The 25,362-nt window shown below is 41.0% G+C and overlaps 2 protein-coding genes across 2 annotated transcripts; both read right to left on the minus strand. All coding sequences in view use genetic code 11, as the record gives it.

The window, feature by feature from the left end:
- Window positions 1–2,124: 2,124 nt before the first annotated feature.
- On the minus strand, window positions 2,125–5,437 carry EGR_03794 (hypothetical protein; the record flags this gene model as incomplete). Its single annotated transcript, XM_024493043.1, has 2 exons — window positions 2,125–2,224; window positions 5,376–5,437. 2 exons carry the CDS (start codon window positions 5,435–5,437, stop codon window positions 2,125–2,127), a joined length of 162 nt encoding a protein of 53 aa, XP_024352504.1.
- A 9,876-nt stretch (window positions 5,438–15,313) lies between these two features.
- Window positions 15,314–23,759, minus strand: EGR_03795 (hypothetical protein; the record flags this gene model as incomplete). The annotated part of the gene is made up of 7 exons (XM_024493044.1): window positions 15,314–15,412; window positions 19,034–19,072; window positions 19,722–19,777; window positions 21,097–21,211; window positions 21,904–21,981; window positions 23,254–23,282; window positions 23,594–23,759. 7 exons carry the CDS (start codon window positions 23,757–23,759, stop codon window positions 15,314–15,316), a joined length of 582 nt encoding a protein of 193 aa, XP_024352505.1.
- Between the last annotated feature and the right edge of the window lie 1,603 nt (window positions 23,760–25,362).

Raw genomic sequence — 25,362 nt, forward strand, 5'->3', positions numbered from 1 at the left:
GGGTGTTTTTTCTCATACCACCAACTATGTTGTGAGGGCTGACACTGGAGGCTGACAAGGAGAGCGCCTGGGATGGCGCTCAAAAGGAAATGGAGGCCATGTAAGATTTTGACAATTTGTTTAACGCCTTGGTTTGGTTTCGCAGGCACTCAAAACTCGGCGGTTGTACTTGTGCTGGGTGGAATGGCCCTTGGACTATTCCAGTAGCTCCCAGTTCTTCCCTACGTCGACATTACATAATCCACCACATTATTACACCCTCTTTCGTAATCGGTGAAATCTAGGACGCTACGATTGCACATTTTGGATAAAAATTCATCCTTTAGAAATAAAATAGTGATAATTAAGGGCAATTCTTTCAAAGAGCCAATAAAATTTTACCAAATTGTAAAAACCATCCAATAGAATTTCGACCAATGCGTGAGACTCATCTGAATCAAAATTTACATTTATCAGTTAGCATGAAATCAAAGAGATTTTTTGTTAAGGAAATTGGAGAATGGAGCTCTAGTTGGGTGGCTGAACTGCCCCTATTAAACATTCACATTGGCGTGAAAGGCATTGAGTTTGCCGATTGCCTCGACATTAAGCACCAATTTGCATTTCAATTTATCAAATGACTAACAAGCGCCTCTGCTACTAAGAGGTTAGCGTCGGTGTGGTGGTGATTGATAATGCCTTGCCGGAGGTAAAAAGTATCAACGTTAATTGCACACCTATTGTAGCAAAATCGAATGCGGGTGGGAGGTGGGAAGGGGGTGGTAAAAGCATCTATTTGAACAGTTTGCGTTTCTGAAATTCACTTTTGTCATCTCAGGGTGAAGGTATGTCAGTTGATTAGGCTACATAAGGGGAGGCTTGAAAACACGTGAATAGCGTCACGTCCAAACCAGTTCGGAAAACGTCAGGGTATACCTTGATTGTGTAGAGGGTCTGGTGAATCGTTATGGCAATAAGATGGTGAGTGAAGACATCGGAGTTTGAAAATTCAGCTTCAACGAATGCATGATATAGACACACGTCCTTTGGATGGAATAAATTTGTTGATTACTCTCTCCACTTTACCTCCGCTGCACTATGATAGTACGATCCGGGGTGTTTCTGGACATACACTTCTGGGTCATGGAGGCCAACTGGGAGGAAGTTGGGTTTTACTAAGACAATTAGAGTCATTTTATTGTAACAACCGACTCCATTAAGCGAGTGAAGGCTGTCACATTGACTGCCTAATCAAGCCAAGTTCACAGAAGCTACATGTCTTTCGAACTTGTTGCCATCTTCAAAAGCTTTTTTTTAAACTCCAACTATTTCCCAAGTTTTGTAATTAATTTCCAAATATTCTTTAAAGATGTTTTATGGAAACAGTTAATTTATCTAAATAAAGTGATTCAGCTATTAACTTCCTACGGCGGAAGGACCTGAAAATTTAATTCCAAAATTGAATGATGCCTTACTTGGCAGCAAATTGTAAAGTGGCATTATAAATTAATGTAAGTCCAAATCTAAGGCGCAGGAATGAAGTCTAAGAAAAGGTTGAAGAAAAATGTCTAAAGGTGTAAGGGAAATGCGGACTTTGGAATGTCACAGAGTGGAAAAACCGGGCGGCCTCAAATTCTGCTACATAATTTTGTAGAGGAGTTGCTTTTCAAACTAGTGTTAAATACCATTGATGTTAACATGTAGTACAGTGTCAATTTGTTCAACTCTTCGATTTGAAATTGAAAGTGCTTAAAGCTCCGTCTTTGTACTTTCGCTGGCCACTAGCCTTCGGTTCGTACCAGTAGTTGACCAGCCCCTCTCTACGTCGGCAGTACATATTCTGCCCTGATACTATACATACATTCGTCGTCAGAGAAGTCTCGGGGCAATGTATCGATAGTAGCACCTTGGGAACCCGATCCAAAAGGACAACTACCCTAAATCTATGGGTGAATGTTAGGCCTCAAAGTGATTTAAGTAAGGTACATGTCGCAGATGAGGGAATATGCGGTGGCCCCTAGTAGAAGGGTTAAAAATGACTTCCATCTTCGACAATTACCCCAATTCCGTGTTGTGTGCGAATGATATCAATAACTAAGTCAGCGCTAGCGGTGAACCATCTGAATTAGTTCATTACGGAGCTGTCTACGGTGGCTGTATGAAGATGTCAATGAAGTGAACACACAGCGCCTCCTCCACCTTTCCACCAGCTGGACAGAACCCGGACAGATATGGGTGGGCAGAACTGAAATGCGAACGAAGTGGCAAGGGGGGATAAACGAGAAACCTTGTCCTCAAGCAACTTTTTAAATCCCCATCATTATTAAATAACCGCGTTTTTATGCATTATTCTTACTACTAGCGATGGAGATACAGGATAGCCTGCACGTTTTTTCCCTTTGACACTACAGAGTTAGATCCAGTGAAATTGCCAAGACAAATTAGTAAAGTTTGGGTCAAAATTACACAAGTAATTTGTTATGTCCTACCAACGTTAGTAATTCAGTAGGCATGCTATCTCATCACAACTTAAATGGACTTATGAAATTCCATTAAAAAGGCGGTATTAAACTTAAAGTATATTTTAGGACTATGTCAATGCGTCATGAGAGGTTGACCCACCTGGCTGTGTGACATTTACTGACAGGTTTATGGAGTGTACTAAGAAGGTTTATTACTTATCCCATAAAGGGTTGGTAAGGCTTCAAGTACATACAATTTTCATTCAGGCTCCATAGTCTAGGCAAAAAACAAATGGCGAGTTTTCTTCTGTTAACTTGCCATAATCGCCTTCTTTTGAGTCAAGTCTGTGCTTAAGATTTTTTGGATTTCCATTTTCAAGCATTTTTTGGTCACTTCAAAATCTTTCTCAAAAGATTAACATCTTTCAGTAATACTGGACTCAACCCTAAACGTGATGGTTGACAGTTGATGGAAATGTCTCAAACTTAAGACTGAACAAATTCCTGTTGTTGAATACGCCACTTAAACAAACGTCGGTTCACTAGAATGCCATCTCCAGCGTTCTCTGTAATCACTCTAGCTTTTTGTACATTGTAACCGTCTGGGAGACCTGAACGTGGGTATTACTAAAATTTTTCTTCGCTTAGATTTAACGCTACCAATTTTAATATCACCTGAAAAGTGAGTAAATTCCATTATCTTATACCCTTCACAGGGCGAACTGGAGTGAAAGGAGAAGCATTTGAGGATAAATTCTATAAATTGGATGATTTTTTACATAGAGAATGGTCTCAGTGGTAGCTGCTGTAGCAATGACATTTACCCAAAAGCATGATAAAGCCTTAAAATCACGGTAGAATCGTCTTGTCCACACGAGAATAGGGTGTCACAGTCCATACATTTTATTGTTCACTTGTTTAAAGCTTCACTACTCTACTGCCTTATAGGATTTAGGGCAATTAGCTACCATAAAATTGCAAAGAATATACGTCACGCCTTTGTGACGCCGTGCTCGGGTAAGAAAATTTGGGGCGTTATATATGCGTGTGACACTGGTGGTGGGCGGGATAAGTGGGGTATGCTCAGAATACAGATGTATTTCTTGTTTTGTGTTAAATGCACAAAGCAAGGGCCCACACACAAGGCGTAAATCTCTACTAGATGGCAGCCATTTGATAAGTCATCACTTCTTTCCCCCCACCCCCTTCTTCCGGCTAGATCGCCCAAATCCCATTTTCCCTTCAACTGCGCGCGACCACCCACACAGAACGTGGCTGAAGCGACCGTAAGCGCGGTTGCGTGATTTATTATTGATAAGTTTGACATTATCACTGTCCAAGGAGTAATGCAGGCTATTCTCTCACACACGCAGCGTTCACAGTCATCGTGGTGGAAGACTCGGCTCTTCTGGCGCGGTAGAGCCAGCTCTACACTTTTAGGTGACTTGGCAGAAGGATGGCGAGGAGGGAGGGGGGGCCAGTGTTAGGAGAGCCAAGAAATGCTTCTGACTGGTATAAATTCGTGCCTATGGATACAGCTCAATGGTGCCCCATGTAGATAATTTGAATAGGTCCTAGAGGTTTAAAACAAACTAACTTCGAAAATGTCACTCCAATTGTCATCATGGTTGGGTTAATTTATCCCCACTTTAAAAACTAAGAAAAGGTTATTTATCCTCATATTAGGGACCTTTAAAGTAAATTCGTAAATTCCATTGCTTTATAAACTAATCTATCTGGTGCAACCAGTTATCCCAAAATGATCAAAAATCATGTGTCACTTATTTGTGACGCAGGGCTTAGTTAAGTAACGTAGATATACAGTGTGTAATAGACGAAGTACTGTAGACAGTACTCTCCATTTAGCAGTTCTTATCAGGTAATTGGGAGTCAATGCGGTTACCGTAATCCTTCTGATGTGAAAGTCCGTCGACTTGACTATTCACAGTAGATTTCCCCTTCTAGATTGCCTTAAAATTGACAAGGGTACGAAACCCCAAAAGCTACTGCAGTAGAGCAGCCAGAATCGTAGCCCTAATACCGAAGTACAGAATGTTTAAGAAATTTAATACGGGTAGCGTAAAATGGACTCCTCAACTAATATCACTTTACCGCAATGAAATTGCCTAGGTAGCCTGGGCGATACATCAGTATATTTTACGGCATAAAAGAAATGAATTTTTACCAGTATCAGACATGTAATCATAGCCTTCCAAGACTAACACCCTTGAGATATAACAGGCTATTAATTGAGAATTCGCGACTACAGATCCAACTCGACTTTCCCTGTGTCACATATGGGTGACACTAGGGTATTTTTACCCAAAACTTCATATCATGTATGCATGACGCACTAGTTAAAAGACACTAAATTACAATAAAGATAAAAATTAACTTTGACAGAAATTGGTTTTACTGGACACGCATAAAATCTGGACTCTGTGCTGTCACAGATGTGTGACATGCATTCGTCATTACTTTATTATGCAATTGCACTAAGTTCTGCCAAAAATGGGGTGGTGAAGCTGATAACAACAAAACAGATGTTAGACTCTCTTGGTACAAGAACATATTTTGCTTTTTAGAGCAGCAACCGAATGGATCACTTTGGTGGTGCAAATGTTAATACCATGTTGGACGATAAAACAGCTTTCAAGAAACTAGTAACCAATCTCGAAGCGAAACTGCTAAAGTCCTACTCACTTGCATAGAAGCTTGGATCTTTTAATATTCCAAGGCTATGATGACTATTTTTGCAAGCACTTTGCCTTCAGCACTTCGCTACGGTTGCAGTGAGTGTGAGAGGGTGCAGAGCAATCAAGCCCAACCCACTGATTAATGCATCAAAACGGGGTAAAGCAGTGCCATCATCATCTGGAAACAAAGGATGAATGACTCCTCTTGATAGGATCCCCCATTTGCTCAGGCACTCACGACAAATGACGATGTGGGTGGTTGCGTTGATATATCTTAATTGTGATCCTCTCTTCACTCATGCCTAATTAACACAGACTAGGCATTTTATGTCCTTTTTAAAGTTATGTGCCTTGGAAATTAAAATAAAGTGTTAATATCCTCATTCATTGGCCATCTTGTATGAATTTTATGATTGTGTTATGACTAGGCGCAGCTAGTCATGTTAGCCCATTAAAAACTCCTCGTCACATATTTGTGACACTACAAATTTGTCTTATTTCTAAATAGGTTATTAAAAAATCTTGTTTTCCATACAATATTTCCACCATTTTATATTCAAACGTTAACTTTCCTATTTTGTTACCGATACATTGATACATTAAACGAGGATTCAGAGAAGACCCGACAACCTCCGATTGAAGCTAGCCGTCTCTCCCTCAAGGTAAAAAACAATGCCACATTGTCTGAAAAATTAATTAGGCAGAATTGTTGGTTAACTGACCTCGGAGAATCACAATCAGCGTGTCTTTTAAGAATAGTTAAAAGTCAAATTTTAACATGAAATGGTTGGTAAGTCTGCTGTGAATTGGTCATCTTGATGTGGACTTGGGTTCTGTTTACGATAACGCAACAAGCTGTTCTTCCACGCTATTATGCTATTCAGCAACTTCGAGAAAAAATTGGGTATAAAAGTGATGGAAGCGTTGTGAGATGCGGCCACACTGGGAATGTAGGACGTAGTTGTGGAAGAAGGTCATCTACTGCCTATGGCTGGATCCGCAGAGAGTCCTAGTAGATGAGTGGGCCTTTTATACCTGTCCTCACCTCGAGTTGTGCACCAGGACTACGTCTATAAAGAGACTTCTTTAAAAAGCGTTTGAGTTCTACAAAAGGAAGTTTTTTATTTGACTTCCTTGGTGCGTCGACTCTAATCTGTGGGCACCTCTATGTCAGTAAGGGATCCAATTCACCTCAGGGCCTCTTTCAACCATTCCTTTGGTGCATGTATGGCTATCAATATTCCGCTGTTCACCCACTATTCTCTTTCTCTCTCCTCCGCTTTCTCGGCTTGGCTTCCTGTCGCTCCGCTGCTTCTTTTTTGTGTCGCTGACTAATGCTAACGCACTGTGGTAGGTGTAATTGCTGACATTATGAGCGCCTTTTGCGGCACAGGCTCCATGGTTTTTCAGCAAGAGATCCCTTTTCCTCGTTCGCTAAACAGTCGCAGTGATCAAAGAGTACGCCAACTTCTTTCCCAGGGTTACTTGAGTAGACCGAAAAGATCTAGGTGTTCCCTAAGAGGAAGGAACGACATGAGAATGGTGAGGACGACAGCCGGGAGAGTGAACGAATAGGCAGATTGGGCAAAGTTAGGAGGTTGTTGAATGGTGGTGACGCATCACGTAAATGAAACCGCTCTTTTTGTCTCGAGTTAATGTTTCCCCTTTGGGAGCGTGTGTGTGAGTGTGAGGGTGACATGCCACCCACGGTGCCGAGGAGAGTCTGTGACTTAGCCACATACTTTTTTGGCGGCAACAGAAAGGTGGGCCAGCCAGGAGGTTGCCTTTATTCGTGCGTGTGTGTACCCGTGCAACTAAGCTCGGGAGCGAGCAAGGAAGTAGTCATGGTAATTAACCCGGACAAATTAGCATTCTTCCTTGTGCCTTGGGAATTAATGCTGCTGCAAATTCTATGAAGGAGTCTTATACAGCCATACATCAACACTAGTGGTGACTAATAAATATGGGGACTTTCCGTTTATTTAATTTGTGGGGTTTAGTACCCATTTCTTTTAAAGAATCCACGTAAAATCGTAATGTTGGCCTCCAGAGCAGTGTCATGTCCTTTCCTTTTCCATATTCTGTGATCAAGTTTCCTTATCGGCTGCCAGGAGGGTATTCTGTTAAATTGGGATCATGCAGTACCTCTGGTTGTAACAAGATTCGGTGCAACTCTTTACTATAACTTGGTGTGGACCGTGCGTCACACATTTGTGACGGCGGACTTCAATAAGATAATCAAGACTTTGCAAATGTGATGCTGGTAAATAAAATGCTGATGGCCCCGGTCTAGAGTAAAATCGTAGAGAGTCCGAAATGCAACAGATAGCTAGAACTTATCCGTTCCCTTTCTTTTCACCAATTAATATCGTGCTAAAATGACTGATATTTGTGGTCCAGACACAAAGCGTCACAATGCAGAGTCCAACCCCCTCCTCCACCACCTCCCCTACCATTCTCACACCTCCGCCTGTTTTTTTAACAAATGCCCACACACCCACGCCTAGCCAACGGAAAAGTAAAAGAACCACGTTAAACCTACCGCAGGCACACTTAGCCCTAGCTAGCCAACCAAGAGAAAAGTGAGTAAACCGGACAAAGTAGAATCAGTGTTGTCTTGCCTAGGCTAAGAAATATGACGTCATAAAAATTGGGAAAAAGTACTCTTTTCTCCCTTTGTAGTGGCATTTTAATGTTGAAGGAGCCGATCTTGTGTGTCTTGTGTGGTTGTTTATGTGAAGTCAAATGGCAGGATGGCATAAAATGACGTTTTATTGGGATTATCGTAAGAGGCAATTGCTTATTTAACCAGATAGAAATTGAGGTATACTGTGTTTGCTTAATAAGCGTAAGTATGAATCACTAGAATGATTAGTAGACAAGCACATGGAATTAGAATGATATTTATCTCTTTTATTATGGGACCAACTAAGCCTTCGAGAATTCCCACCGCCAAGTGCGGCAGATGGTGGAAAGTCTGTCTGGTCATGTTCTTCCTCATTCTGGACTCAGCTGTTGACAAAATGAACGCATTAGTAGCAACCACTGAATCCTCCATTTTCTGCCTTAAAGGACTCAGCATTTGATGTAGAGAACATGGACACTTCAAAGAGAGGCCACATGTGAAAAAGGCAGTTTCTGTCGCCTGTATTGGAAGATTCGATTTAGCTAGCGATGCTGGAAGGGTACATCCTTCATGGCGTTATGGGTGAAGCAAAATACACTGCAGCAGAAGCTTTTTTCTGGCAGCTGAAGGTTAATTGATAACCTTCATTCATCTCTCAAAATAAGTCTCAGCCCCTTCCGAATGTCACTGAGACGTCCGATGCGGAGTGTTAATCTCAAGGGTCACCAAACATGACGCGAAAAGGAGAAAGGCGGCTAGGGTATGAAATAATGGTAAAGGAATTACTTCAAGTGTCTCCGTATCATACTTGTGTAGCGTTTCAATACCTCCAACCAAATATTGAGGCGGTATAAGGAGATGAATTGTGTACCTGTTTTTTGTCCTCCATCTTCCCCCCTCCCCCTATTCCAATCAAATAAAATGCTACGAAAATTTAAAATTCCTTTCTCCTTCCCCTCCCCACCCCTTTCGAATCCATCATAGCACCTGCTGGTGAAAATGACGTGACCACGTGTCCGTTAAGCAGGTGCTCAGGGGAGGGGCCATTCAATTTCAACTGATTGACATATCCACCTGCACTCGGTTGCCACTACACTGCTGTTCATGGGAATGGGGAGGCGAGGGGAAAGGAATGGACACAATGGCCCCTGATGATAAATTTGCAGCTCTTTTTGGACGCCTGTCTACGTTTTATAGACAGTGAGGAAAGTGTTGAAGCATGTTAACCGGAATTGTGAGTTAGCACAAAAATAGTGCCGATTTTGAGTATGACTTTCACATTGATATGCTCAAATGATTAAATAGGATTTTCTAAAAGTTTATTTAATTTTGTGATATTTTATGTGTTTAGCCCTTAGTTTTGGTTTCGTGGCCACTGAGGGCTCCGGCTTTATACTTCCACCAGGTGGCAGGTCCTCCGAACCATGCCAGAAGTCCCACCCCAGCTGTATTATAGTCGGGCAACACATATTCTGCCCTAATACTGTCTTTAATTCGCTTTTGAAAATACATTGAGAAGACGATAAATTTTAAACGCTTGACTTAGAGCTAATTTGTGCATTCCATTGGAATTAACTTTGGTCTCGTATTCGGTCCGAAATGTGGCTAATCAGCTACCATAGTCAGAGAGAAATGTCAAGTTTTCATTTCGATTGTTATGGGCAGTAACCGTACAGAAGGGCTGAGAGGCCGCATGTCAAAAGTGACAGGAGCAGGTGCTCCCATGACTACATCGTTTTCGGTGCTCCAGGCGATTGCTTTTTCAGGTCTGAGCACCACAAGAGCATTAAACTGGAATTTTAGCTAAATGTAAACCAGAGACAAAGACAATATAAGGATAGGATTACAGTGATATGACTTCTGATTTGTCAATGGGATTCATTTGTTCACACCTAAGGCAAACAAATAATATCTTAGTGATCAAATGAGAACATTTAATTTGAGGAAATAATCGTTATTATGATCCACAGCACCTTCTCAATGAGACGCAACTTCCTTTTATGTGTCATTTTGATTTCCAAACTCCATTTTCCGCGTGATTGTTGGACGCTAAGAAAAGTAGGAAACAATTGGTGGAAGGCGCATCAGCAGAGGAGTGCGGAGGATGGAGTGAGGCAGTCTCGGCCACCCCTATGTAAAAATACCTTTACGGGTCAGTTTTGTAGTATTGGGTCTTGCTTTGTGTCATCTTGCAAGAACACGAATGTGTATTTCTTCCCACTGACTAACTGACTAGTGCGGAGTAATTTAGAAGACTAGGTTTGCCTATTCACCTTTCAATTGGGTCTATTCAATATGTCTGCCTGGTCTTCAGCAGGCGAACAGTTCCTTCTGTAATCGGTCACAGGCAAAGCAGGCAGTCTGCATAAGTTCCTTAACTTCCCCCAACTCTGATTAAAGTTTTGGGGAGAGAAGTTGTTCTCGGAATTCTGGTGGGACGTTTTACTGTCTCACTTTCTCCACGTACTCTACAAATTTGCCGAGAGGTTACTGAAGCCTAGGGATTGAGTTAAGGATGATTCATAAAACAGACAGGTTTGAATCACACCCATCAGACTCTACTGACATTTGATGGGAGTTGACTAAAAAGGAGAGGGAAATAGTGGAGCACAACAAAAAACACCTTGCCGATGGATTGGCACCTTAATGATTCATTAGGCTTGCAGATAAACAACCGCATACACGGTCTAAGTCACTTTTAAATTAAGTAAAGTCTTGCCTAGAACAAAAACGAATAAGTTCATTAGATGTATCCTCAGTGTTTAATTCAAATTTTGTCTTTGTCTTTCATCACTATTTCATGGCTATAGAGATAGTTCTTAGGACCGTGCCAGGAGCCCCCTAGCCCTTCCGTACGTCCGCAACAGATTTTCTGTCCAACTGTTATGGCTTTTTTCGCTTTTAGAAGGTCTTAGGGTGCTGCACTGGTGGCTTTGGAAAGCGAGCCCAATCCCAAAGAGCAACTACTCTGATATCTCCAGTTGAATGCTAACCCTTAAGTTGACAAAGAAGAGCATATTTTGGAGAATCAGAGGATCTGTGGCGCCTACCCACGTCAGCTACCCCAGTTCTGCGTTTTGCAGAAATGCTATTAACAGATGCAGTGACACTAGCCGTGAACTATCCGGGATTGTTCCTTACGGAGCTGTTTACAGCACCTGGGTGAGGGTGTTAATGAAGTGAACATGCAATGCATACTCCACCTGTTTAACGGCTGAATAGAACCCAAACAGGCAGATGTCGCTTGACAGTACTGAAGAGAGGACAAAGTAACAGCGGGGAAAAGTCGCGATAACTTATCCCCACATAACTATTTTAGGCTCCGTACTTATTTAAATGACTACTTTTAGGCCAATATTCCTACTGCTAGAGGTGGATGGTCACGATGACTGGCACACTTCCATCCGCCCCCTACTCAGTTCCTGAACAGGACGAAAATCCAGATCCGGCATGATTGCTGAGAGGAATCAGTAACATTTCAGTCAGATGGCTTTGAGGCCGCAAGCGTGGCTGGTTCGTGGGTGCTTTCTCCAACTGCCAGTTACATTGTCATGGCCGACGAGGGAGATTAGCCAAGGAGAGGGCCGAGGATGAAGCCTACCAGGTGAGAAAGATAATGTATAATACTATGACTGTTTTATTCTTCGTGCTAGTTGCATTGACACTTGAGGTTCGGCCTTTGTACTTCCACTGAGTCAACTGGCCTCCGGGAAATGCCGTTGCTTCCCTAGCCCTTTCGGACGCCGTCAATATTTCTTCTGCTGTAGCATTATGACTACTTTCGCCTACAGAAAAGGTTTAAGGCGGTATAATGAGTTTCGATAAGCAAAATACTCCTAACAATGAAGGCGATGAATGCTTGAGTAAGGTATTTTACAAAAATTAGGTCATTTTATTCACCAAACCAACGAGGTACAATGTTTGATGGGTTATCTTGAGAGTTTTTCGCACTAAGAGAAGGTATTTGAATCATTTTACAGCACATTTTTGTGCCTTTTCTCCTGTTCATTTTGCAAAAGTCGAAAATAAATACACAATCTTATCCCAGTTTTGCATTAAATGATTTTTAAGCCTTCTTGATGGTGATCGGAAGGCATCGCTGGGGTTCCATCACGGACTGAACTTGATGAACCATGTCTCATAAATTAAAAAGTTGGAAAATTTTCTAAGCCAAAATAAAAGTGAATAATGGGTAAGCATTTGCACAGATCGCATAGTTATAAGATGGATTTTTGAGAGAGGAACAACTCCTGCATTCATCGGGTAAATTTTCTGTCTTAGGATGCCATTTGATTAGGTTTTTTGTAAAGAAAATCTTCTTCATACTAGTGAAGAGTATTTGTAGAAATCTGGATCACCATACACGCACCAAAAGTATAGTGGAACTACCGTGTGTTTCCGCCAGCCGCTTTCAGCATAGCCAGCAACTGTGGAGAATCCTCGTCCGTGCTAGAAGTAATTTTCTCAACATTAAATAAGATAAAGGCACAGTTTTTGTATACCTTTATCTTGTGAAAAAAACCTTTGTGGTAGGACCTGACTCAAATTCAGTTTATCACGTTCAACACATCCATCCTTACATTCTTCCATCCATCCATCCATCGGCATCCATAAAATTTTTCATATTAATAACTCACTTAACTTGTTAAATTTTTAACTGTGTATCTGATAATGTGTTCGTTATTTAGGTGTCATCCAGAATAATCTCCAAGCTTTCCTGTTGGCTAATTAAGTAGTGGTTGGTGTGTATTCGAGCACAAATACTTCAAGCATTCTTATTTAGAATGGTGTATTCTATACTAATTTGAAAGACTGGCTCATTAAAAAGGAACGGGAAAGCTATTAACGTTTTATAAATCTAACTGAAGACTTGTTAATATGGAGTGAATGATATACAAATGGGTTTTATTATGCAAAAAAAAGTAGATCAGCTAGCTTGGTGTATGAGAAGCTCCCGAGGTACCATTCAGGTAGTCAAACTCACCAAATGGCTAATGACAAACATTTACGCAAGATTTTGTAACTCAGGACAGTAACTTAGTCCCAGCAGCACAGACCCATGTACGAAACCCTATTTATTCCGTTTTGCAAAAAGGAAATTTACTTCCAATCTTAGAGGATGGAAAGAATGAAGGCAATATAAATGCCATTCAGGAATCTCGGAAACATTAAAAAGGAAAAAAGCCTGTATTATATTTGAAGAGCGTCAACTCTTTTGTTCCCGTTTTTTCTAAGACCATTTGGATCTGTAGTCCGTCGAGATAAACAATAATTTGTTTAATTGTCATAAGACAGTTAGCTTATCAAATGATAAGTATCACGAAGGGGTGTTTTGAACTGCCAAATCGACCTTCGCATCATATGATGACAAAATGAAGTAGATTTTTGGTAAGTGAGATACATTTCGTCCTAACTTTGCTGCCATGCAACATTAAAATGATGGTTGGAAAATGAGTTGTTACACAGGTTGATTCAGGCCACTTGCCTCCATATGAGCGCGTAAGCACCGCCCCATTGCAGATAGAAGCAGCCATTAAAGCCAAAGTGAGCCAGTAAAAAATTCATGCTTCCGTGGCAGCAAACGCCGAAGGATTCAAAGCCGAAAAAATTAAGAACCTGTTAAAACAAATTCAGTAAAATACCTGGGGAAATTGATAAAGAAATATAAAAATTGGAAGCAGAATGAAGGAAAAATGAAAGCACTTTCACTGTAAAAAAGGAAGAAGCGCTGATGATACCGCCTGCTGATGGCTTAACATTAAAAATGTTGACAAGGATTGAAGGTGGAAGTAAAGATGTGATACCTACATAAAGGAGTTTTAAAGGAACCGGTAAAAGATAATAAAAACGCGGATGTAAGAGAGCTTCATTAAATCATCGAATAATTCCTCTATTATATACCACGTATTAGAAGTATCAACAGAGAAGAGAAGGAAGCAAATTAAAAAATAAAAACGTGAAGAAGTAGGAAAGTATTCTAAATGGTGGAAGAGATGAAGGGTGAGAACGACTAATATGAATCGAACAGGAGTGAAGAGAAGTGAGAGAAGAAGATTAGCAAATAAGAGGAAGGGAAACTTCGTGAGGAGGAGGAAGGGGGTAGAGAGGAACCTGAAGCGGTAAACCGTGCAAAGAAGAAGGACACGTGCGAGCAGAAGAATGAGTAGCCAGCATAAGAGAAGAGATGAAGGAGAAAATTAAAGGAAGGGAAGGGCAGCCATCTAATGCTGATGAAGATATGAAGGGTAAAATGCACACCGATGAAGGAGGAGTAAGGGAAGTCGACTGATAAGGAGGAAGAGGTAAGGATAAAATGGAAGGAGAAAGGCTGGCTGATGATTATGGGTAGTAGAGGACTGAGGAGAGGTGGGTGGAGGATATGATATAGACGAAGAAGTGTCTAACGAGAAGGAGCTGAAGGAGATAAGACTAAAGAGGAGAAAAGGGGTCGGCTAAAGAAGATAATAAATCGTGCAGGAGTGAAATGGAGCCGACTGATGAATGGAAGCAAAGATGGGCGGCGAAAAGGAAGAGAAGCTAACTAAGGAAGAGTTGGAATGAAACGTATGCCGATGAGGAGGAAGAGGAGTAGGATAAAATAGCCTGGTGAAAGTTGAAGAAGAAAAAGTAGCCAAAGTATTGGATAAAGAGACTACCGAAGATACAGAAGAGTGTAGAGGAAGAACAGACTCCGCCTGAAGAGCAATTATATGACGCGTCTAAAGGCGAGGAGATGAAGGCAGTTGATGAGAGGGTAGAGGAGGCGAATAAGTGGAACTCCAGATAGGTAAATAAGGGGTATAATATTCGGTGGAAAATGAATTGACCGAAGGGGGGGGGGGGAAATGATCTTGCTTAAAGAAGAGGAGAAAGATAAGTGAGGAGAGAATGAAGAATGTCCGGGTGAAAAAAAAGGAAGCTGGGTTTGATGAAGGAGAATTAGTCAGAGAATTTTGTTAAAAAAATGCATACTTGATGGGACTCTTCGTAGGACTCATGATAATTTTTGGCATTTACTTGATACTTCTTTCCCAAATTTTCCTCTTATATTGAGACATGGAATCGCCAGCACCAAGGTCTCTTACATTCCGAGAATTGATCCTCGAACGCTGTTGAAGCCCCTCCTACTCGGCAGTGCCTTACCCCCAACTATTCAAAGGTGGAAATTTCGGGTTCATTCAACAATTTAAACAAACCCCTCGAAAATTATACAGTCATGTAATCACTGTATACCTTTTGAAAATCCCACGCTTCTGCCTGTTTGAGGTATTGTGCAAAGACTGTTAAATGACAATTTAGTAAGAGAGCAATCCACTCACCATAAGAACTTTTTTTGCCCATATTTTCTTCAATTTCACGAGGTAATTTTCCAAGAAATTTTAATAGGGACTTATCAAAGTTGACAATTAAGAGAGGCATCTGTTTTCAATGTGAAAGTACTTTTTCAAAATTGGTCTTGCGCGACGCTCTGGCACTGACATTTCCTCCACTCAAAGCAGTATAAAATTGAACGAAGTAAAGTGAGATACTTTAAAGTTTAAATTAGCCTTTTAAGTGGGAATCAAACTCTCAAATGATGCTAAAATGATAAAATAAAGCCAGTCTAATTTTTTTGAAATATTAGTATTATTATTTTTACTCTTGGATGTCTAAATGTTGGTTTACTCATAGTTCACAGATCCCGAAAAGTTGGTCCAGTGAATAATCATAGCGTAATCCACATTGATAAAATACTTCTACCCCAAGGAATGCTTTTAAGCACTCCATGGGCCAAAAGGGTATACGGCTGAGCGTTGACGTTTAGAAAGACCTGGATTATTGAGTTGCCCCTAAAGTCTGCAAACCATGCTTAAGCCACCTCGAGACAGCGTTACCCTTTTCACGGGTGACAGTTGGACCTAGTTAGAATTGCCGAATGTTGTGGTTTCTAAAAGGTAAACTTCATTGAGGAAGATTCCATTTTAGTGATTGTGCCCAGGCTCGATCGGTTTTCACATGAACATTCACCCATCAGCAGCATGGGAATGACTGGAACCATAATTTTCAATCTCTGTAGCATCAATGTCATGCAGTCAACCCTCTCAATTCTGGTCTCGCTGCAGTGTAAACCATTACATGAGATAGTTGGCAAAGGTTGGTGCTCTTCAGCTCTAAGGCTCCACAGATCCTACTTCTGTGACCTTTGAAGTAGTATCCAGCTAACGGAAACAGGAATGATATCTACCAGGACCGGAGTCGCCCGCGGTCGCCATTAGTTTGCTGTCCTTAAACCAATCCTGAAAACGTTAAAACTTAGCTTTATGAGGAAAAACACATTATAAAAATACAGAAGTTTGGACTGGCTATGGGTATAGAAGGAAGGACATGGCATCAGGAATAAATAGATGGATACAGGAAAGGGTATCCTTTTTCAGTCCAGGTATATTCATTAATACCATTAATGATGGGAGTGAATATTTTCCTCCTAAGAGAGGCTAAATGTGAGTAGCTTTAAGATTTTCCACACACATCGTTGATTAACGATAAATAAACGATGCACAACCTAGAAGTGAATATTTACTCATCGTCGTCATTGTAACTAAGGAAATTGTCGATTTCCCTAACCACCTAGTAACTCTGCCTTAACCGCACCCAAAGGGGACACAAACGTCTTCATGCAGATTTTATAAGTTTTTATCACTTGGAAAAATAGCCGGTTGGTTAAATGATGCCCTTTAAAGTCCCCTCCTTTGGATGCGACATTGCTCCGATAACGGAAACCCTTATGTGTAAATCACTCAGTTTAAGAACTCTTACCCCGCCGTAGAAATGTTTTAGCATCGATGATCAGGTACTGTTCAGTAAAGTCATCGATATGTAGAGATATAGCTTGCAGTTATTGCTTTTAATTTCGTTTTTTAAAAAAGGGGTTTAGGGTGTGTTAGGCAAACCTTTTCATGATCATATTTTCCTCAATTTTTTGATCCCTAGTATATCTAAAATGCCATAAATGACGTTCAGCCCAAACCGTGACTTTTGATTTCTCTGCTCGCATCCTTGCAGTGGTTCTATTTAGATACCTTCAACCAGTATAATGAATGATGGTGATAGTATCATCACGCAAAAGGATGCGGTGATGAAAAAAGTCTCCTTTCAGTAAAAGAGCCATCCTCTATTGCTTGGGTAGCCACTTGTGCCTTCAGAAGGCTTCAAGCCCATTACATTACAACTATGCCAGACTTAGCTGTAAGAATGTGAAACGTTTATTTACTAACAGTGTTTTAAACATGGTCATGGTGGTTGTTTCATTAACCCTCACTGAAGCGGTCATTCCTATTTTAATTCTTCCAGCAAGAGGAAAGCCTGCCCAATCCTGTGCTTCCAACTGACACATAACCACCTGCGAGGAGGCAAGACGACTCCCTCTCTTGAAATTGTAATCACAGTAAATCACGAACACGAGCGATTTGGAGAGGTCAGTTTACTTCAGGCACCAAGACATTGCGGCATGCTTTTCTAGGGTGATTTAACTGTTCTGACAAATTTTCTATTCCTAAATTTTTTTTCCAGAAGTAGTTACAAGCTCGGAGGCATTTGCATTAGTGGAACAAATTAATGAAATTTCTGCTTTTGCAAAGTTTCGTAGGCTCCATTGTCCCTGTGTGACTTAAACGGGTCTTTATTTCTGTACTTGTCCTCAAGAAGTTTGTCAAACAGCGCAATCGTCATATCAGACTCACTAATGTCTGTCAGAGATGACTTCAGGCGGTATCAGTCACTTTTCTTAAACTTATACCCGGCCTTGTATTTTATACTATAGATAGTTTTCTTTACGATTTTGCTAATATTGTGCTAGAATTAAGAGCCCCAGGCTGAAAATGCAATTCTGGAACTATGAAGAAAGATATGCAAGGTCTTATTATTGCATGTCTTCTAAGCCTTGGGGAAAATCAACCACTGAAATCTACATGAAATATGTCATTTTAAAAACTTTGCTACCCAAAATAAAAAACGGCTTCATTATTTTTTAAATAAAGAACGCTTCTAGTGTCCCTCGTCCTCTCTGAAGACGAAGGAAGAGATAATATCAGGGCAAATGTTAGGGAGCCAATGGTACTTAGCGAATGCGCAATCGCGAATCCCTAAGTGCCGCAAAACCAACACAAAGAATAAAATAAACAATCGAGGCGTTATATTTTACCTCTATCACATTGAGCTTCGTCTCCTACACTCCTCTCAATTATCCACCAGTGTCGGCCACCACAATGTAGTCGGTGCTGAGAGAAACAGCCACGAACCAACCCCACCAGTTACCAAATTTGCATGGCAACAGGAAGATATCTGACCGTAACAGTACCTGTTCCTCTTAGCAAATCTACAGGATCTGGAGTTTGTTCTGTTGGAGAACTGTATTGGCAGATCATCACATACACCCATCGGAAGTCATGAGAACACTGGGCCAAAAACAGAGCCGTTTAATCAAGGACGCATTTTAGAAAGTTACGTGAGGATTTTTTGCCCATCCACGTCTATTTTTCACTTCGGCACTGTCCAAACATATCTACCCCGGTTCCATTCAGTTAGTAGGGAGGTGGAAGAGTTATCGGGTGTACGCAGTGTTGACATCTTCGTACAGGTAGCATCGACAGTTTCGTAACGGACCAATCCAAATGGTTCACATCTAGCGTGGCTCCAAATGAAAATGGCATTCCTGGGGCAGATGCCGAAGGCGGAGGTCATTACCAACTCGTCAGAGATTCTTCCACCCGCAGCATATCCCCTACTTCCGTCAGCTTGAGGTTTAGCATTTAGAAATTGATTTCAGTGCAGCTGACCCGAGGACCGGGTTTGCTTCCAGGTGCCACCAAAGAAAAGCCCCAAGACTCTCCTGAAGACAAAAGAGGGCACAAAAATATGGCAGACGTATTGCCCTCCATCGGAAGTACAGAAGTGAAGAAAGTGAAAAATTAAACAAATGGTCGAAGCTTAACGCACCTACATTTATTTTGTTACTTCTTCTTAAGCACCTGGTTTAGGGCATAATTTTGTGCTACCAGCCATCTTGAATTGGTGGAGATCACATGTCTGGTGTAAAAAATAACGCCGGTTCGAAACGCTCAACCATGTTATAATCAAACTATGCCCTTATTATTCAAAAATAAAAATTTTACCCTAAAATTGGTTGAAATTTATATGATTAAGGGGAGTGATTGCTATCCTAATTTCCGAATAACATTTGCAACCGGCGTCACATATACGTGACGGCCTGATTTTCCTCTTCAAATACGCACATTATGCATATGTGGCACAAAATAATTACAAGCAAATAACTTAGTATGAAAAAAAAAATCAAAATACGACTAACTCGCACCAGTTTTGACATAAGAGGATAGGAAAATGAAGGAGTAATTTATCTGTCAAGCATAATGTGCAAAGTAATGGAAGAACTCCTTAAACGGAGCAAATGTGCTTTGGTTAGCGAGTGTCCAAAACAAGTTTTTTACTAAGCAAAGAAGGGTAATAAAGGGGTTATTGGGAGCTAAGTGACCATTGGAAAAATGTTCCACACGATGCATTAACAATAAAGCTAACAGAGGAAAAATGTCATAAAGTATGGCGGAGGAAGAGAGGGAGGGGTGGGCTGGAAAGGCAGAAATTGTTGTAATAACCAAGGCGTGGGTCACAAGAGAAATTGCAGTTGACATTTTCCTGCAATCCTGCGAGCTTATGCGGTCATAAACAAACCAAAAAGTGAACCGAATATCACCTAGCATATCGGCTCCTCTGATTCATCTGATCTGCCGTCGGACAACATTAAAAAAGTTTACTCTAAAAAACATGGCAAAAGAAACTACAGATGGATGGAAGGAATGAAGGCAGGAAGGAAAGATCCTCATTTCCGCAGCTGAATCACCTCTAAACAAGGAGTGGAGGGAGGAGTGGGACGGCAGAGGTGAAAAAGCCTAATTCAAGCGAAACCTTGGCAATCGTCCCTACCGGCTTCTTTCCTGCTTTGCCTTTCCTTCTCTTTCCATCTAAAAGGGAAATTATGTTAAAAATTGGCGGATTTGTCACTTGTCTGTCGCCTTGCCTAGACACACACTCGAGATCGGGCAGTTTTCCCAGTCATTTGACCAAAATTTCTTAGAAGTAGAAGCCAAAAAATTAAGAGAAAATTTAAAAAGGACTTCATATACGCTTCACTATAATATGTATCGGTCTAATACCTGAAAGTAAAACATTCTGATGGGAAGTAATCAAACAAATGTTGACTAGTACCCAACTTTTACATTCTTACAAAGTGGAGTCTACCTTTCATTCAGTAGGTAACACTCAAAAAGAGGAACAAATGAAGGGTAAGTGACAATTTTTTTACCGGTGAGAGAGCAATCGGGCATCCGGATAAACGATTGTCTGTAAAAATGCTACACTTCCAGTGTACATCAAGTTGAAAAAGGAGGTGTTATCACACGTTCCATCGTGGATGGAGTGTGAGATGACTAGGGGAGAAAAAAGAAGAGCGTCTGCTTGTAGGTGTTGAAGTTTGTTATCATTAAAAAAAACCAACCTTCTGACCAAACGACGAGACCAGCGTTAGTGAGGACCAGCAAATGCATGTGACTCACAATCATAGCAATATGATAGCAGACGAGGAGACAGGGTGCTTTCCCCTAGCCTAAGTTGGACTTTTTGTGATTTAAGGAACTTAATGACTCATGATGGGCTGTTGAAAGGAGGTCATGCTAAAAAGAAAACGTCGAAATATATTTCAGAGGCAAAAATATGTTTTAATCATATAAATATTAAGGTCGCGCCACTATTATAATGAAGAGCAGATGGTTACCAAAAGAAAATATACAGTCTCTAAAGTTTAATGTGCAAGGGAGAAGCACATTTCAAACCAGGGCAAAAACTTAATGTTAACCAGTCCTGTTTCTCTTTTACCTTTATTTGCGCTTATTCCAACTCGCATATAATTATGTAGTTGTCTAATTCCGAGGGATGACGAGATTCCTCACATGGAAAAATGTTATTACTGAGAATGCGGAGGGTGAGGTGAGTGAGGCCTTGATTTGTCCTGTAGGATTAATACTATCCTCCTACGAAGGTGCCCATTTGAACCCTTTCTCAAGCGGAGATTTTTCTTAAGTAAGTCCGAGCTGTTTCCCTTCAGAATCGTAAGTTGACCTTCCGCAAGAGAACAAGTAAGCCAAAAGCTGTGCTTTCAGCTCATCAAACACCAAACAAGTACTGGTCATCTGGCGATGAAGTAATGAGTATCAAAGAAGTGTGGAATTTCTGTTTAGAAAAGGGATCGTTCAATGATTACCAAAGATGTTTCCATCTGCTTAACGAATATTGCCATAAAATGGCAATTTCTCATCACATGGCAATTGGTCCATCCGTCCACCGTCGGTCAGACAGTGAACAGAATTTCGTAAAAGAACGCAACACAGCCTTTCTACAAACTACATGAAAGAAGTGAAGAACAAATTAGTATTTTCTGTCACACATGACCAGCGTCAACCATGTGCTTAGCTACCACAATATCATCTCCCAATCAGATGTAGAACTGATCAAGTTGTTTAATCATTCAAGGTAGGCACTGTGGAATGCTTCCGACATGCCAATCTCTAAGTGTTTCTCTCCATGGACCACGACGTTATAGTCCTCCTGACTGTGATGCACTATTACATGGTGATTAACTACAAAAACCATCCAGGCTGTTTCAGCCAATTCAGAGTTGTAGGTGGCGCATCCCATGTCACCCCACCAAATACGAGTCAACAAGTTCGAAGGTACCCTTTTTTAGTTTTGCAACTAGACTCATCTCCACTCTTGAGTCAGAGAGACTGGAATCTCATTTACCAAGTCCGAGTCACATTTTGAACGTGCGATGAAATACCTCTAAATTATTGTTCAGTTACTTAGCTTTTTGAATGGAACTTATCTGATAATTTACACCAATGAGTTTTCTCAGCCCATTCTAAAAAAAGCGTCAATATTTTTATTAACTGCGTACAAGTATCCAATCAAGATGGATAGCAATATTTTTTTGACTGTCATGAATAATAAGATGGCGTCAATGATTTCCCTTTTCGTATTGCTCTCCTAAAGTTTTTTGTTCAAAGTAATTTCACCAATTGGGAGAAAAAATTACTTTATCCTTAGTTTTCCTCTTTGCCTCTAACTGCTTGTAACCAAAAATAAATTCCACATTAACGGAATATGTCTTCGTCTAATAAAGATACGTTAAGGAATCATACGATTCTAAAGCGTCTCCGTCATCAGCATGTGGAAGGACTGCAAGACTATTTGGATGGGTAATATTACCAGAACTTCATCTCACTATCGTGAACGCAGATTCACGGCTCCATGTGGCAATAGATTTTACCTTAGAATATCCTCCTGATTACGGTCAACTCCGATATTAGAATAAATTTAATGTTGGGTATTGCTTAGCGGCGGTCGCATTTTACTTGCCCATAGAGTTCCAGAGGAACATTTGCCCTGAAGCAAATCCATTAACTCGTTCGTCATCAGAGTTTAGCATATTCTGCCATTCTAACATGACACTACTCACTTTCACCGTGTTATTTCTGTCAAATCTAATTCACTTCTCGTTGATTAAATGTGGCTGGCTCATATGAGTAGATCAAGGAGTCTAAATGTGCAACGCTGGTAGTGAAAGTCGATTATTTTAATCAACCTTCGCATTTCATTGGCATTTTATAAGGCATTTCACTTGTCTTCCTAGTTTATTACTAGATTATAGTAGCATTGTAAGGTGTTTGACCCTCTTAGCACTCGTCTTATGAAATGTCGCCTGAGCTTGATGACTGGAATTAAAGTCTGTCTATCTCAAAAGTGGAGATTAATCCATTTGTGAAACTGCAGAAGGGTCGACTTCAGAGTTGCTGCCTAGCATCCGACAAGGGTGATTGAAACACCCTGAATGCTTCTTGTAATTAGCTATCACGTGGTGGGGCTTAACAGTCAGGACGATTCTCTAATATTGTGCCTCCATGGAGTGTGGTACTTGGAGATTAGCGTGTCAGAAGCATTCCACAGTGTCTACCGTGAGTGATAAAACAATTTAATTAGACCTACATCGGATGGGTGGAGAACGTTGTGGTAGCCACTGACATGGATGACGCAGGCCATGTTTGGCAGATAAAGATGTGCTTCAGCAAATGCTAATTTGTTCTGCACTTCTTTTATGCCGTTTGTACAAAGGCTGTGTTGAGTTCCCTTACTCACTTCTGTCCACTGGCCGATAGATAGGTGGTGCGAAATTGCCATTGTATGGCAATATTTGTTAAGCAAACAGGTACATCACTGGTTATCGCCAAAAGATCCTTTTTCTCACTGGCCAACCTACATCTCTCAGCTACCCGGCACTTTTTTGCAGAAGACCAGTACTTTTCATGTGTTTCATGTACTGAGAATGCATTTCTTCACTTGTTGTGGGCTAGACTACTACAGCTGCCATCGAACCCTTTTAACAAACTTTTTTTGAATCAGTTTGAGCTACTAAATCTTTTCAAAGAATAAACATTACTATACGATATGATGGAATGGAAAAGGATGACAATGAAGGAAGTAAGGATTAAGATGATGTAAAGCTCGTTGAGATGTTAAAGAGGCCGCAGGTGTGGACACTAGATGTGATTGATAGCGAGGATGGGGTAAGGTAGGCTATGCCAGACAATAGAAGACACTGCAACAGCAAACCTGAGCCTAGAAGAATTTTGTGCTTTGCGTTGATTATCATTGGAATGAGAAGCACTGCCCAACCTCATTATCCTCCTTTGTACTCCTCCGATGTCACTTGTCCAAGTTACAATTACCACTATTGCTCGACAAGTGTACTGGACAGCCAGGTGACCGTGTACAAGGCAAAGTTAGATAAAACTGAGACAGTAGGGTGATTAGGGCCTGATGTTTCCTTAATTCTGTAAACAATTTCTCAGCGCGGTTATATCTTGTTGCTAAAGCATCATCAACAAATGACATTTTTGTGGTCTACCCGAGAGTTCAATCACCAATGATGCCACTCTTGGCAAAAAGCATGATTAGTCGTATTTAACTTACACAAAATTAGATTTACTGGTCTATTGATGTGGAGAATACTAGATTTGGTAACCAGTTAGTCTGTCATGTTTGAGTTCCCTCATCAGTACATAGCCGTCAGAATATGACCCCATTCCTTCCGTCAGAATAGACAAATTTTAACCTAGGAACGCAAACTATGCTGCACGCAGAGCCTTAAAGTTCAATCAACCCTCGTGGTTTTACAATGAATAAGTGACGACGCTGTTGTGACGGCCCCTACAGACAGTACTACACAGCAAGTCTCGCCCGTTAGTAACAGCCGACCCACAATCCATGATCAGGTTCAGACGCTGTCAGTCAAGGCGGCAGACAACAGTTATAGTGGGTTCGCAGTGGCATGCAAAAGTGTGTAATGATAAACTAATTTTTCTGTCAGTGAAATCATCACTCTCGGACGTGGGGTACTAAGGTAGGCTGTTCTCGCACGGTTCAGGCAAACTAAAAAGAAATTTTTGCTGTGATGGATGCAAGTATGTAGAAGGACACGGTGCAGAAAATGTGAGCGAGTTAAATTTCTTAAAGTATACTCTTTTCGGTTTTTATGTACCCGTTAGTTCCTCTTTGCCTTGAACGCTCCTTGATGTAAACGCCTCTGAAGCGAAACTTTTAAAGTTAACCGCTTTGATATAAACTGAATTATTAGCTCTAAAAGCTGGTAATATACTTTATTCTCAGAGCGGATCTTATCTTTCAGCCGATCTCCAAGTCGTAATGGCGATGATAGAGCGGCTGATTATGGTAGGTGGGTGGAGGGGGAAGGGACGGGAAGGGGTGGGCTATGAACCATAAAATTTTGAGATAACACTCCTCCGCACGCACATATTCGCCACCAGGACCAAAAAAATTTGAAGCCTAGAGACAAACTAAGGTCGTAAAAAGCAGCCAACCGGTCCAGGCGTCCCTTTAGCCGCCTCAAAACGGCGCAAAATGGCGGGTTTGACCCAAAATATCAACAAAATTAGAGGCCTCCCCCCTCCCCTTCCACCCTAGCTGGATGAGTCACCAGTAATTCCAGTTTGACAGTTAAGTCTCGTGTAGAAATGAAATTTTATGGTATTATTCGTCGTAGCCAAGTGAAACGCCTCTACTGAATGACCACCTCTGTCGTAAAACGAACATTAAGGTCTTTTCCCTATCATTTATAAGTACACTTTTCCCGAACAAGTAATGTCAATTGGGCAGTTTGCATTATTAGACAGAAGTAATGCAAAAAACGAAATTGTTATGCATCGCTTATTGGTCCTACTTCCCACATTTCCATCATTGTGCTCACCCTGCTAGAGCTACAAAGATTTGTGGTTAAAATATCTCTTTTCCTTCACTGTCCACTGACGTGGAAATGTTGGATTTCGAGAGTCCCATAGTGACGATCTGGAAGCATGTTCCTTGCTGAGAAAATTAGCAGTATGGCTTGTAATTTTTTGAAGGATACACATTTAGTTTTTTCATGGTTTGGGGAGAAAGGAACAGTCAATTACTCATTGAGGTGTGAGTTTTCCTTCCC

Source organism: Echinococcus granulosus (assembly GCF_000524195.1).
Source record: "Echinococcus granulosus chromosome Unknown EG_S00021, whole genome shotgun sequence".
NCBI lineage: Eukaryota > Metazoa > Platyhelminthes > Cestoda > Cyclophyllidea > Taeniidae > Echinococcus > Echinococcus granulosus.